Source organism: Bufo gargarizans, chromosome 2, assembly GCF_014858855.1.
Source record: "Bufo gargarizans isolate SCDJY-AF-19 chromosome 2, ASM1485885v1, whole genome shotgun sequence".
NCBI classification, from domain to species: domain Eukaryota; kingdom Metazoa; phylum Chordata; class Amphibia; order Anura; family Bufonidae; genus Bufo; species Bufo gargarizans.
In genome coordinates this window covers 112,507,421-112,523,144 of record NC_058081.1, presented here as the reverse complement: position 1 = coordinate 112,523,144, position 15,724 = coordinate 112,507,421, and the positions used below count along the sequence as shown (strand labels likewise).

At 46.6% G+C, this 15,724-nt stretch overlaps 1 protein-coding gene across 1 annotated transcript in view; it reads left to right on the top strand.

Annotated features, from left to right (window-relative positions):
- The window catches only part of LOC122927519 (probable E3 SUMO-protein ligase RNF212), a 46,334-nt gene that overhangs the window by 741 nt on the left and 29,869 nt on the right, over positions 1–15,724 (top strand). The window contains exons 2-5 of the mRNA XM_044279418.1: positions 2,581–2,728; positions 6,345–6,406; positions 8,775–8,849; positions 12,046–12,102. Of these exons, the coding sequence (XP_044135353.1) occupies positions 2,617–2,728; positions 6,345–6,406; positions 8,775–8,849; positions 12,046–12,102 (306 nt within the window). The 5' untranslated portion in view covers positions 2,581–2,616. The remainder of the gene's footprint in view (positions 1–2,580; positions 2,729–6,344; positions 6,407–8,774; positions 8,850–12,045; positions 12,103–15,724) is intronic.

Genomic DNA, 15,724 nt, shown 5'->3' with positions numbered 1-15,724 from the left:
CTCACCCTTAGTGCCCCAGTATCGCCCAGACCGCCACAAGTGAGCACAATACTGCCGAACCCCCGCAGAGGTATTTTTTTGTGTGAAAGTGACAACAGGAAGTGCGGCCATATTGGTTGTCACCTTAGCGACCACCAAAACACATTTATACCACTTAAACCTGCACATACGCTTTTTTTACCGCTCGGCCGGTTTTCTAATGACAGCTGGGATCGAAGGAACTTCCGATCCTGGTTGTTTAATCCCTTAGATGTCACAGTCAATAGCAACAGTGAGATCTGAGTTGTTTCGGAAAGTTCCTGGCGTTCTTTTTTTTCACCTTGTGATGCAGCGCTATGTGATGTTGGTTACTATGGCAACTAGAGCCCTAAAATTAGACCCTGCCAGAGGTAATAGGGTCCTTGGTAGTGTAAAGGAAAGGCATAAGACGCAAAAAAATGAAAAAGCTATAAAATTATGTCAATAAAAACTGCAGCTTGTCCTGCAAACAATGCGGCCTCGTACCGAGCTCTGCCAATGGGAAAATCAGAAAATGATGGCCCTTGTTATGTGCAACCGAAATACTACAGTGTTTTTATTATGAAATAGTAACAAAACTGTAAAAAGCTACAATATATAAATCTGGTATTGCTGTAATCCTATATTATTTATACTGCACGGGGAACACTGTAAAAAGAAAAATTCTTATTTTTTCCCCAAACATGTACCCGAAAATGGTGTCTTTAACCCCTTAAGGACCCATGACGCAGCTGTACGTTATAGATCCGATCCCTAAACATGGCGCCCACTCGTGCGTGCAGTGGGCGCCTTAGCCGCAAAGTCTCTGCTATTTTAAACAGCAGAGACCTGCGGCACATGTATGCAATCAGCCATAAGGCTGATCGCATACATCTTACCCTTCAGATGCCGTGGTCAAATGTAACCACGGCATCTGTGCAGACCAGAACTTGAAGTCGCGCGCTTCCGGTCCGGTAACAGCGTTCCCCGGCTGAGATAGGGGGACCTGTTACCTTGCGCTAATTGACAGAAGCCTCAAGCCGGATTCAGAGTCAATAAGATGTATATATCAATACAGGCCACTAGGTGGCAGCCTTGTATTGATATAGTGCAAATTAAGTCTTTAATGATGGCTATTTAGCCATCACTGAATACTATGGGCAATCGAATGATTGCCAGTTGTCACCTAAGGTGACTTAAAAAAAGTAAAAAAAAAAGTTTTTACAAATATTAAAAAATAAATAAATAATAAATAAAGTTCAAATAAAAAATAAAAATACTTAACCAATAAAAAAAATAAACATCATGGGCACCGCCGGGTGCGAAAATGCCCATACTATTAAAATATAACAATATTAATGGCATACGGCAAATGGCGTAGCGGGAAAAAAATTAAAACTGCGAATTTGCAATTTTTTGTCACTTCAACTACACATTATTTTTTTTTATAAAAAGTGATCAAAAAGTCGCACATACTAACAATTGGTATCACTGAAAAGAACAGATCGCCCCGCAAAAAATGATCCCTCACACAGCCCCGTACACAAAGCTACAAAAAAGTTATAGGGGTCAGAATATGGTTATGAAAAAAAAAATCCTCAAAGGTTTTCATTTTTTTTCAGTATTAAAACGCAAGAAAAATTATACCAGTGTGGTATCGTTGTAACCGTACTGACCTGGAGAATGAAGATAACAGGTCAATTTTACCGCATGGTGTACAGTGAAAAAAAAGAAAAACTTTATCAGAATTGCATTTTTTCCCAATTCTACCCCAATTCTACCCAATTTGGAATTTTGTTCCTGCTCCCTACTACATGGTATGCAACCGTAAATGGTGCCATTAGAAAGAACAACTTGTCCTGCAAAAAATAAGCGCTCATAACACTATGTGAATGGAAAAATAAAAAAGTTAGGACTAGGGGAAGGCAGGGAGTGAAAAACCAAAATCCCAGGGTCCTTAAGGGGTTAAAAAACATGACTCAAAAATACAACTCCGGCAAGAATGATAATAAATAAAAAGCTCCACACAGCTACGTCAATAGAAAAGTGAAAAAAACTATCGTGGCTCTGGGTAAGGGCTCATGCACACAAATGTATTTTCTTTCGTGTCTATTCCATTATTTTTTTTTGCAGACCATATGCGAAACCATTTCAATAGGTCAGAAAAAAAAAAACATGTGCATTCCGTTTCTGTATTTCCGTTCTGCAAAAAAATAGAACATGTCCTATTAGTGTCCGCATTTCAGACAAGGATAGTGCTGTTCTATCAGGGGCCAGCTGTTCCGTTCCGTGAAATACGGAATGCACACGGACATCATCCGTAATTTTTGTGGATCCATGTTTTGCGGACCACAAAATACATACGGTTGTGTGCATGAGGCTTAAATGACAATCAAAAAATGAAATGACTTGGGGTGTGAGTTGATGGCTGAGCGCTGTCTGCCGTCCTGTACTCCCCGGATGCGAGGGCACAGGGCAGTAGGCCCGCGGTCCATTACATTCCTATTGGGTTACTTTACGTATTTCCTTTGTCTCAGCCAAAGCTAATCTTAGTTTGTCTTTTTTTTTTTTATAATTCTGTAGCCACATCGCATCATCTGATTGTTCTAAGCAGATGACATGGGTGACCTGGTACGATGTAACATCTGCTTTTGGCAGCCTGGCAGGGAAACCTCTCGATTTGCCATTTCAAACTGTGGTCATGTCTTCTGTGAACGCTGCCTGCAGAAAGGTACGGTAAATATGTGTTACATGTGTAATGACTGTCAGCAGATTTGTCCCTATGACACTGGCTGACCTGTTACATGTGCACTTGGCCGCTGAAGGCATCTGTTTTGGTCCCATGTTCATATGTGTCGGCATTGCTGAGAAAAATGATGTTTTAGTCTATGCAAATGACCCTCTAGGAGCAATGGAAGCGTTACCATTACACCTAGAGGCTCTGCTCTCTCTACAACTGCTGTGCCGTGTGCACTCTGATTCACAGTGCCAGGCATGATCACATTTTCACTGCCTGGTTCTGTCAAAGTGCAGAAGGTTCAGCAGCTGCAGAGAGAGCTGAGCCCCTAGGAGTAATGACAACGCCTCAGTTTCTCCTAGAGGCTCATTTGCATATATAATTTTTCTGAGCAATGCGGGCACATATGACCACGGGACCAACACAGATGTCTTCAGCTGCCAAGTGCACATGTAACAGGTCAGCCAGTTTCATAGATACAAATTTGCAGACAGATGCCCTTTAAAGGGGTTATACCACCCCTATAATGCCCCTCTAATGCCCAGGCCCGTGTCGCTTTTGATTCCTGCACGGCCGCTGCATCTCCCTGAAGCGCGGATCAAAATATCCCACGACGGGGGGGTTTGTTGCAGCCAATAGCAGGCCGCGACGGGAACAATCCTTCCTAGCATTGCAGGTAACGCTAAGAAGGCTCGTTCCCATTGCGGCTGCTACCTGATTGCCAGATGGTTTAGTCTGTGCAACTTAAAGATGCAGCTGCAGCCGTGCGGACATCAGAAGCAACACGGGTTCCAGGGAGCAATGTAAGTACAAACCTGTGTGAGGGGCCCAGGCATTAGAGAGGGCATTGTAGTGTTTGGATAACCCCTTAACTATTCCCACTGCATACACCTTCTGATACACATTTAAGCCTCATTCACACATCAGTATTTGGTCAGTGATTTTCATCAGTGATTGTAAGCCAAAACCAGGAGTGGAGCCTCCACAGACATAAGGTATAAGGCCTCTTTCACACGACCGTATGGCTTTTTCAGTGTTTTACAGCCCGTTTTTCACAGATCCATTATTCCGTTTTTTGTTTCTGTTGTGTTTCCATTTCTGTTACGTTTTTCCGCACATATTATGTGCTCTCCGCATCCACATTGGCCCTGAACTTCCGGGCCGTGGCTCCGCAAAAAAAAGAACATGTCCTATTCTTGTCTGTGGACAAGAATAGGCAGTTCCATGGGGGGTGCCGGCCAGGTGTATTGCGGATCCGCAATACACCACGAACGTGTGAATGGACCCTTATGTAGCTGTAAAAAAAAGAGGTGAGGAAGAGTACAGGGTTACCGTTTGTGACAACCGCCAGCAAACTGTAAATCTACCACTTATCCTCTTTACTACTCCAGTTTGTAGATCTAAGGTTACCCCTAGGTGTTCACCAGAGCCTGCTGCAAGGCAGTATGGACTTGGCTGCTAGAGACTCAGGCTATGTCTGTGGAGTAAGGTAGCAAAAATCTGGTGCAAGCTCAAGGCTAGCAGGCCTATCAGATGCCTAAGGGCTCTTTCACACCTGCGTTATTGTCTTCCGGCATAGAGTTCCGTCGTCGGGGCTCTATGCTGGAAGAATCCTGATCAGTTTTATCCTAATGCATTCGGAATGGAGTGAAATCCGTTCAGGATGCATCAGGATGTCTTCAGTTCCGGAACGGAACGTTTTTTTGCCGGAGAAAATACTGCAGCATGCTGCGCTTTTTCCTCCGGCCAAAAAAACTGAAGACTTGCCGCAAGGCCGGATCCGGAATGAATGCCCATTGAAAGGCATTGATCCGGATCCGGCCTTAAGCTAAACGTCTTTTCGGCGCATTGCGGGATCAGACGTTTAGCTTTTTTAGAGTGGTTACCATGGCTGCCGGGACGCTAAAGTCCTGGCAACCATGGTAAAGTGTAGCGGGGAGCGGGGGAGCAGCGGCTCCTGGGGCGCTCCAGAGTGACGTCAGGGCGCCCCAGGCGCATGGGGCGCTCTGACGTCACTCTGGAGCGCCCCGGGAGCCGCACGGACTGTAAGTATACTGCTCCCCCGCTCCCCGCTCCTACTATGGCAACCAGGACTTGAATAGCGTCCTGGGTGCCATAGTAACACTGAAAGCATTTTGAAGACGGATCCGTCTTCAAATGCTTTCAGTACACTTGCGTTTTTCCGGATCCGGCGTGTAATTCCGGCAAGTGGAGTACACGCCGGATCCGGGCAACGCAAGTGTGAAAGAGGCCTAAGAGTAGCAGGAGAGTTAAACAAACCTGAGCCAGGAGGGACCATAAAGTCAAAACAGCAGACAAGAGATAAGCCAGAAACAAGCAGGAGAGATTCAAAGCCAGGAGAAACTTAGTCTACTTTCACACTCGCGTTTTGGATTTCCGTTTGTGAGATCCGTTCAGGGCTTTCAGAAGCGGTACAAAACGGATCAGTTTTTCCCTAATGCATTCTGAATGTAAAAGCATCTGCTCAGAATGCATCAGTTTGCATTGCAGCGCTTTGGTGTCCGTCTCATGAAACTGAGCCGAATGGATCCGTCCTGGCACACAATATAAGTCATTGGGGACGGATCCATTTTCACTAACACAATCTGGCACAATAGAAAACGGATCCGCCCACCATTGACTTTCAATGGTGTTCAAGACGGATCCGTCTTGGCTATGTTAAAGATAATACAAACGGATCCGTTCTGAACGGATGCAGACAGTTGTATTCTCTTAACGGATCCGTCTGTGCAGATCCATGACGGATCTGCTTAAAACGCGAGTGTGAAAGTAGCCTAACTGAGGTCAACACACAGGAAGATCAAACGGAAATGCAGCAGACAGAACAAACTGGAGCCAGGAAAAGAAAATCACAGCTAAGACTACTTTCACACTTGCGTTTGATCGGATCCGTTCTGAACGGATCCGATCATATTAATGCAGACGGAGGCTCCGTTCAGTACGGATCCGTCTGCATTAATAACTTAGAAAGAATTCTAAGTGCGAAAGTAGCCTGAGCGGATCCGTTCAGACTTTCAATGTAAAGTCAATGGGGGACGGATCCGCTTGAAGATTGAGCCATATGGTGTCATCTTCAAGCGGATCCGTTCCCATTGACTTACATTGTAAGTCTGGACGGATCCGCATGCCGCTGTCCGCCTGGCCGTGCGGAGGCGAGCGGAGCGGAGGCTGAACGCCGCCAGACTGATGCAGTCTGAGCGGATCCGCATCCATTCAGACTGCATCAGGGCTGGACGGAGGCGTTCGGGTCCGCTCGTGAGCCCCTTCAAACGGAGCTCACGAGCGGACCGACGAACGCTAGTGTGAAAGTAGCCTAAGGGCAACATTAAACACGCTGACAAGCTCTGGGATTGGACACAGAGCCAGAAATCTTATTGACTTGGCGTCCAGTCTCACAGGATAGATTGATCAGTTGGGGCTTGGCCAGTTGGCATAGCAATTCTCCTAAAACAGCCATGCTCTCGATCACGGCTAGGTCATTTCCTGACAGTAGCACTATCTTTACCTGGTAGAGTGTTCTGGCATTGTAAATCTTATCAGAGCCTGAAATGTTGATCATGTGTTTATGATGCTTATATTCTCCTTGCAGGAAAAAATGAAGAGTGCGGTGTGTGCAAGTCACGTTGTCGCACAATATTTCTTTCCAATGAGGTATGTGAAGGATATTTGAAAAATCTCAATGACCGTCTGTGAGTCTAAACATAATGGGTGGATTTCAGTTGCACCCAGCGTGCAGTGTGTGTGCAGTGAGACGAGGTGTCCTCAGCTTCATCTCCACAGACCAATCACCTGTAGTTTATATATCCTGTAACTTAATGTGCCAATGCTGGTTTTGATATAGGCAAGTTGGTTTTGGTAACTACTTGTATTCTACATGGAATAGCAATTCTGGAGCATCTATTTTTATAATTGTATGTTATGCCATTCCTCTGTTATTCCTGCTATACATTTATAATAAAAAAAATGTAAACTGGATGTTACCATTCCTCTTGTTAAAATAGTGTGTTCCTGCCCAGTCTGCCACTGGCAGCACTGTTTGGACAGTGTTACGCTGGGCAGGGACAAACCCCTAACTGGTAACACCCAATTGTCAATTTATTCATATATTTCTAGCAGGGATAGTGGAGCAACAGCACAATGCAGAGGTAGAACAAAAGATTTTCCAGAATCGTCATGCCATGTGGAATACAATTATGTACATTTATAGACAGACATGTCAGGAGTGGTGACAGGTCATCTTTAGGTTGCTAATTTGTTACTTAAGTGCAACAAATATACTAAATGTTAATAAGGCAGAAACGGTTACACATAAGTTGTGCTTGCTGGAGTTACACACAGTTTATGTAACAGCCATCACTGGGGCTGTATTTAGGGCTTATGTGCTCACACCCCTATTAGATTGGCTGTAGCTGCCTGTTGACCTGAGCATATACAGTAGCAGCATAAAATGATTTTGACCACGCAATAAAATTGCTGTTGAAAATGCATGATTGCTGTGGTTTTGTGATGTTTATTGGCCATGCAGTTTATAGAAGTGAAGTACATTATATTACAATTGTCACCTGGAAAATGCACGGCAAATAACCACATCACAAACCACAGCAAACCTGGTAAAACTTTATGTAATTTTGACTCATCTAAATATTCCTTTACAGAGCTGCCTAAACCTAATACACAAGTCCTGAGGTCTCTCCATCAATGGATGGTGCATGCTATGACTGGGAAAATCATAGCATGCTCCATCCAGCCATCATTGTCCCTCAAGATTCATTCACTCAAGTGAGTGGGTCTACAAGAAAAACAGACAGGAGAGATACTGGAGTCACCTTTCTCCTCATCTGACCGCTCCAATGTCTCCTTATCACTTACTTTGATTAACTGCAGCACCAAGGTAGGGGATTTAACCTGGAGAGATTACTGTTACAGTAGCTGCAGGTAAGCAGTGTGAGGGTTACCTCTCCTTGTAGCTACAATAAACCAGTTAGTGATAAGGAGACATGAGAAGCAGTATTTAGGTGAAAGAATCTACATACATTATTAGTCTTCTCTGTGAAGTGCCACCCCCACTCCTTCCAATGCCCTAGGCACCTGCCCTCATGTGCCTTCGTGTAAGGCCCATTTCACACGGGTGTTACGGGTGCGTTTCAGGAAAAGATGCGGGTGTGCAAAGCGTTTTAATGCATTTTGCACGCGCGTGAGAAAATCGTCATGTTTGGTACCCAGACTTATAATATGGTTATAAGGGAAAATAATAGCATTCTTAATACAAATTAGGGATGTAGGGGTTAAAAAAATAATAATTAAACTCACCTCCTCCACTTGTTTGCGAAGCCCGTCTCGTCTTCTTTCTTCTTCTATCAGGACCTGGGAGGAAAAGGACTTTTGGTGATGTCACTGCGCTCATCACATGGTCCACCACCATGGTGATGGATCATGTGATGGACCATGTGATGAGCGCAGTGACGTCACCAAAGGTCCCTTTCTCCCAGGTCCTCAAAGAAGAAGAAAGAAGACAAGACGGGCTGCGCGAACAAGTGGATGAGGCGAGTTTAATTATTTATTTCTTTTTTAACCTCTCCATCCCTATGTTAACCATGTTATAAGGGAAAATAATAAAAGTCAGGTCCCCATCCCGATCGTCGCCTAGCAACCATGCATGAAAATCGCACTGCATTCGCACTTGCTTGCGGATGCTTGCGGTTTTCACGCAGCCCAATTCACTTCTATGGGGCCTGCATTGCGTGAAAAACGCACAATTTAGAGCATGCTGCAATTTTCACGCAACGCACAAGTGATGCATTAAAATCACCGCTCATGTGCACAGCCCTATTGGAGTGAATGGGTCCGGATTCAGTGTGGGTGCAATGCGTTCACCTGACGCATTGCACCCACATGGAATTCTCGCCCGTGTGAAAGGGGCCTAAACATGGCCCTGGCTATCACACTAAAAAAAGTCAAGTCACTGTGGACTATCAGCAGGGTACTGTGCATTTAGTGACTCTTATTTTTGTCTTCACAGACAGATCCTGAAATAAAAATGTTGTTTATGGATATAAATGTTCTTTGCAAAAAGTTTTCAAATGAGCTTACACAAGTAAGTAGCAAGTCATTAATTGAGTTGCAACATCATTTTTGAGTAAGTTGCCACATAATTTTTTTTTCAGCAATCCAAAATATTCATCAAGGAACATCGCTATAAACTATATAGTATATTCAAAGGTAAAGCGTGATTAGAGCAGCTCTCTCCTGCCTAGAGACTCCAAACATGAGGACACTGACCGCTCCCTCACCCGGACTGGGAGCAATAAGGATAAGTGAAGAAGGAGGGTTGTCCAGCCTTTCTTTGAGGAGTTCCAAATGCACTTTATTGAGTATCAAATATTAAAAACATCCAAGTACAGGGTGCATCGGTCTACACGTTTCAGGCAGCAAAATAATTTTAGCCCTTACTCATGAGTAAGGGCTGAAATTGTTTTGCTGCCTGAAACGCGTAGACCGATGCACCCTGTACTTGGATGTTTTTAATATTTGATACTCAATAAAGTGCATTTGGAACTTCTCAAAGAAAGGCTGGACAAACCAATCATAGCCTTAGTGGTAGGCACATCATGGCTTCTATTTATGACCTAACGTGACAGATCTTGTCTCAAGAAAATCCAGATGGACACAGGAGGCTCTCACAAACCTTTATGGGTTCCAAAAACATTGCTGCAGACTGAGCTGTTCTTGCTGTCAAAAATACTGGGTAGTTTGACAGACTCCTCCAATGATTGTGAGAACAAAGTCTAACTCAGGATTACCGCCTGATAGATTTCTTAAAGGGGTTATCTCAAATTAATGTAAAAAAAATTAAAATCAGACATCATATAGTACATGACATTCATTTTCTAACAAAGCTAGGACCAGCCCTGTACCTCACATGGATCCAGAGATCTCTCCATTCATTGCTCCATTTGTTCTGCTAAATTTATTTCAAGCTGGCAGCTCAGGGGTCGTGTGCTTTCTGCTGCAGCTCTCTTCCTATAAGGCCTCATGCACACGACCGTTGTGTGCATCCGCGGCCGTTGTGCCGTTTTCCGTTTTTTTTCACGGACCCATTGACTTTCAATGGGTCCGTGGAAAAATCGGAAAATGCACCGTTTGGCAGCCGCATCCGTGAGCCGTGTTTCCTGGCCGTGAAAAAAATATGACCTGTCCTATTTTTTTCACGGCCAACGGTTCACGGGCCCATTCAAGTCAATGGGTCCGTGAAAGAACACGGATGCACACAAGATTGGCATCCGTGTCCGTGATCCGTGGCCGTAGGTTTTAGTTTCATACAGACGGATCCGAAGATCCGTCTGCATAAAAGCTTTTTCAGAGCTGAGTTTTCACTTCGTGAAAACTCAGATCCGACAGTATATTCTAACACAGAAGCGTTCCCATGGTGATGGGACGCTTCTAGTTAGAATACACTACAAACTGTGTACAAGACTGCCCCCTGCTGCCTGGCAGCACCCGATCTCTTACAGGGGGATATGATAGTGCGGCACCTGAAGGGGTTAATTGTACTATCATATCCCCCTGTAAGAGATCAGGGCTGCCAGGCAGCAGGGGGCAGACCCCCCCCCCCTCCCCTGTTAACTCGTTGGTGGCCAGTGTGCGCACCCCCCTCCCTCCCTCCCTCTATTGTTTTAATACATTGGGGCCAGTGTGCGCGCGCCCCTCCCTCCCTCTATTGTTTTAATACATTGGGGCCAGTGTGCGCACCCCCCCGACCCCCCCCCCCCCTCCCTCCCTCTATTGTAATAATAGCATTGGGGCCAGTGTGCGCGCCCCCCCAACCCCCCCCCCCCTCCCTCCCTCTATTGTAATAATAGCATTGGGGCCAGTGTGCCCCCCCCCCCCCCCCGATCATCGGTGGCAGCGGAGTAGAAGATTTTCATACTTACCTGGCTGCTGGCTGCTGCGATGTCTGCGTCCGGCCGGGAGCTCCTCCTACTGGTAAGTGACAGCAATGCGCCGCACAGACCTGTCACTTACCAGTAGGAGGAGCTCCCGGCCGGACGCAGACATCGCAGCAGCCAGCAGCCAGGTAAGTATGAATCTTCTACTCCGCTGCCACCGATGATCGGGGGGGGGGGGGGGGGGGGGGGCACACTGGCCCCAATGCTATTATTACAATAGAGGGAGGGAGGGGGGGGGGGGGTTGGGGGGGCGCGCACACTGGCCCCAATGCTATTATTACAATAGAGGGAGGGAGGGGGGGGTGCGCACACTGGCCACCAACAAGTTAACAACAGGGGAGGGGGGGCCCACTGGCCACCAATGAGTTAAAAGGGGGACAGTCATGTACACAGTTTTTTTGTATATTCTAACCTGAAGCGTCTCCATCACCATGGGAACGCCTCTGTGTTAGAATATACTGTCGGAAATGAGTTTCACGATGTAGCTCATATCCGACAGTATATTCTAACATAGAGGCGTTCCCATGGTGATGGGGACGCTACAAGTTAAAATATACCATCGGATTGGAGAAAACTCCAATCCGATGGTATAACAGAACTCCAGACTTTACATTGAAAGTCAATGGGGACGGATCCGTTTGAAATGGCACCATATTGTGTCAACGTCAAACGGATCCGTCCCCATTGACTTGCATTGTAATTCAGGACGGATCCGTTTGGCTCCGCACGGCCAGGCGGACACCAAAATGACTTTTTTTTCATGTCCGTGGATCCTCCAAAAATCAAGGAAGACCCACGGACGGAAAAACGGTCACGGATCACGGACCAACGGAACCCCGTTTTGCGGACCGTGAAAAAAAACGTCCGTGTGCATGAGGCCTTAGTGTCATAGCTTATAACAGAGGATACAGCTGGTGGCATTTTAAGGAAGGAACTGAGCATGTGCGACCACCACAGCAAGGTGCCCAGAGAAAAGAGGAAAAGAATAAACAGTTGGTGATGCTACACAGATACATTTTTTTTTTTATAACTCAGTGTCTAAATTTTTTACTACATTCAGTTACAAAAAATATTCAGATCCAGGTACTGGTTTAAAAAACGTAGAGTTGTAAATTGGTAGATGTGTTGTACTTTACTGTGATTGGATCAAAGAGAGAGGTGTAGTATAAGTCTTTCCTCAGCTCCACCTTAGATTTTGGCCCTAGTATGGTAGCTGGCAGTGCAGGGCCACATAGGATATAAGAGCTTGGTATTATAGGGGCACTATGGCTGGCACCACTTATACACATTTATCTAGAAGAATAATTCTTTAGTTTCTATTCTAATGTAAATACTCATTTGCAGGTTGTAGAATTTCAAGGGAGTCATAGGAATCGATTACTAGCACATTACAAGAGAAAAGTAAGTGCCATTGGCTAAATGAAGGGTTAATTTACACATACTATTTTTATTGTTTTAGCGTTTTTTTTTACTGTTGCCAGTATTTTACTATAGTCAATCTTTATCAACATGGTGGAAAATTACTGTTTTCAGAGCACACTGCAGTTTTATGTTTCTTATTTCTTTTATATTATTGTTACATTGACATCGAAGTACCATTTTTGGATTAATCCTAAAAAATCTATATTAAAGGGCTTCTGTCACCCCATTAAACCGTTTTTTTTTTTTTCTTTACTAATAATCCCTACACTGCGATCTCATCATACATAAGCTAATTAATGATTTTCGTTCAGTAGAATTTGTTAAAAATCGATTTTTGAAATATGTAAATTACCTTGCTACCAGCAAGTAGGGCGGCTACTTGCTGGTAGCAGCCGCATCCTCCGATGGTAATGACGCCCCCTCTGCTTGTTGATTGACAGATCCCGTCCGCTGGCCCTTTCTCTGCTGGCCCTGCCTGTTTTGATTCAATATCTGGCGCCTGCGCCGCAGCCGTACCTCTCTTCAATCTGCGCAGGCGCACTGAGAGGCGGCCGCTCGCTCCTCAATGCGCCTGCGCCGGGTGTAGATGTGACGTCATCGGCGCAGGCGCATTGAGGATGGAGCGGCCGAGCGAGTGGCCGCCTCTCAGTGCGCCTGCGCAGATTGAAGAGAGGTACGGCTGAGGCGCAGGCGCCAGATATTTAATCAAAACAGGCAGGGCCAGCCGAGAAAGGGCCAGCGGACGGGATCTGTCAATCAACAAGCAGAGGGGGCGTCTTTACCATCGGAGGATGCGGCTGCTACCAGCAGGGCCGGCCTTTGGGGTGTGCGGGCTGTGCGGCCGCACAGGGCGCCATAGCAACAGGGGCGCCGGGCGGCCGACAGCCCGCAATGTAATATGGGCAGGCGAGCCCCCCCCCCCCCTCCTGTACTCAGCAGGGGGCGCCCGGCGCCCGTTGCGGTAAAAAAAAAAGTTGCTTATATAAGTTGGGGGCGGCTGGCGGCGCCCCTCATTCTGCGCCGCCTGAGTGGCTTGCCGCTCTAAAGAATCCTGCCTGCGCCTGTTAGTGTAGCGTGGCCGAGCTCTGTTAGGTCCGCGGTACAGGAGCTTTTGTTTCCTGTACCCGGCCGGACTGACAGGAAGTGCTCACTTAGTGTGCACTTCCTGTCAGTCCGGCCGGGTACAGGAAACAAATGCTCCTGTACCGCGGATCGAACAGAGCTCGGCCACGCTACACTAGAGGTACACTAGAGTGACAAGGGGGGAGGAAAGAAAGAGAGAGTGACGAGGGGGGAGGAAAGAAAGAGAGAGAGTGACAAGGGGGGAGGGAAGAGAGAGAGTGACAAGGGGGGAGGGGGGAGGGGGAGGAAATAATGAGAGTGATGGGGGGGGGGAATGAGGATGGGGGGAAATAATGAGTGATGGGGGGGGGAAATAATGAGAGTGATGGGGGGGGGAATAATGAGAGTGATGGGGGGGGGGGAAATAATGAGAGTGATGGGGGGGGGGAAATAATGAGAGTGATGGGGGGGGAATAGTGAGAGTGATGGGGGGGGAATAATGAGAGTGATGGGGGGGGAAATAATGAGAGTGATGGGGGGGGGGAATAATGAGAGTGATGGGGGGGGGAAATAATGAGAGTGATGGGGGGGGAATAATGAGAGTGATGGGGGGGGAAATAATGAGAGTGATGGGGGGGGGGAATAGTGAGAGTGATGGGGGGGGAAATAATGAGAGTGATGGGGGGGGAAATAATGAGAGTGATGGGGGGGGGAAATAATGAGAGTGATGGGGGGGGGAAATAATGAGAGTGATGGGGGGGGGAAATAATGAGAGTGATGGGGGAGGGAAATAATGAGAGTGATGGGGGGGGGGAATAGTGAGAGTGATGGGGGGGGGAATAATGAGAGTGATGGGGGGGGGGGATAATGAGCGTGACAAGGGAGGGCGGGTGGAATAATGAGTGACAAGGGAGAGGGGGGATAATGAGAGTGACAAGGGAAGGGGGGGGGGGGGGGGAGAGAATGACAATGGAGTCCCCAGAGCCAGACTGCAGCCAGAGTCCAGATCATCTTATTGTCCTGGTGGTAAGTAGACAATGCAATATGTTTATTATTTAATTGTTTAGTTATTAATACTACATTGGAAACAAATTTTCTCAGCTGGACACCGGCCGACACTGTGCATGCGCTGGGAGCCTCACCAGCGTTTAGGGTAGGGAAAAAGCACTGGCCCGTACGTAATTTTTCCCTTCCCTAACCGCTGGTGAGGCTCCCGGTGCATGCGCAGTGTCGGCCGGTGTTCAGCTGAAAACATCCATCCGATCACTGCGCATTGGCCCATAGTTTTTCCCTACCCTAACCGCCGGCGAGGCTCCTGGCGCATGCGCACTCTGCTGTGAAATTTCCCTAACCTGTCGTTGTGCGCCTGCGCGGCGCTGCACACCTCCTCACGTCATGTCCGGTGCGACCGGAAGTGACGAGGGTAGGGAAATCTCACGAACTAGGGAAGTATAACATTACACCGGCCTTTGGGGTGTGAGGGCTGGTAACTACTTGGTTGGATAGTCAGCCAGCCTATGCCATGATGCCAGCAACAAGCAGTGTTTTTTTTTTTTTTTTGGGGGGGGGGGGGGGGGGCGCCACAAGGTTAGCTCGCACAGGGCGCCTGAACACCTAAGGCCGGCCCTGGCTACCAGCAAGTAGCCGCCCTACTTGCTGGTAGCAAGGTAATTTACATATTTCAAAAATCGATTTTTAACAAATTCTACTGAACGAAAATCATTAATTAGCTTATGTATGATGAGATCGCAGTGTAGGGATTATTAGTAAAGAAAAAAAACAAAACGGTTTAATGGGGTGACAGAAGCCCTTTAAGGAAGAAACAAATTAAATTAGGTATGTTAGAATTTTTACAATCATCCCCAGTCTGAGCAGTGGTACTTTTTATTACAGTCCGGTTAGTGTCATCCTGGCTGCAGACTGATCCATTTGGTACCCATGCTTTTGTCTTGAGTTTACCCTGATCATTTGTTTTATTCATTTGTTTCTGATGGGGTTTTTTTGTGCCTGGTTCAGCAGTTTGGGTTTGATTTTAGTTTGTGAATCTGGTGACACTATGTGCTAATACGCCTTACAAAGGACCTGTTTACCCATTTAAAGGGTAACTGTCATATTTATATATTTTATGTAATTGGCTTGGTCTGACTAAGTTTACCTTAGTTCCCTATTTAATACTTTTGTATAGGTGTTGAATTACCCAGTAATTGCAGCACGTTCTTTCCTCCCCCAGGCATTTCAGTGGTGCGGCTAAAACAGCCCTGCTTGGTGTCCTCCGTCTCCTATATACAGAAGACGGAGGACGTAGGAGTGCGCAGTCCCGAATTCTGCGTGCACGCTCCCATCGGACCGGGAGGGCCAATATTCACGATCAACTACTCAGGAGAAAGAGGGCGTGTTTTAAGTCTGCAGAAAGCCGATTGGTTGGGGTGCGCGTTCCCGAGAGGAGCTGAATGAATTCTGGGTAGTTAGGGAGGGAGGTCTTAGCCTCAGGGTAAAGGCATCGGTGGCCATCTTGAGAAGATAGTCCGAAATAAGTCTT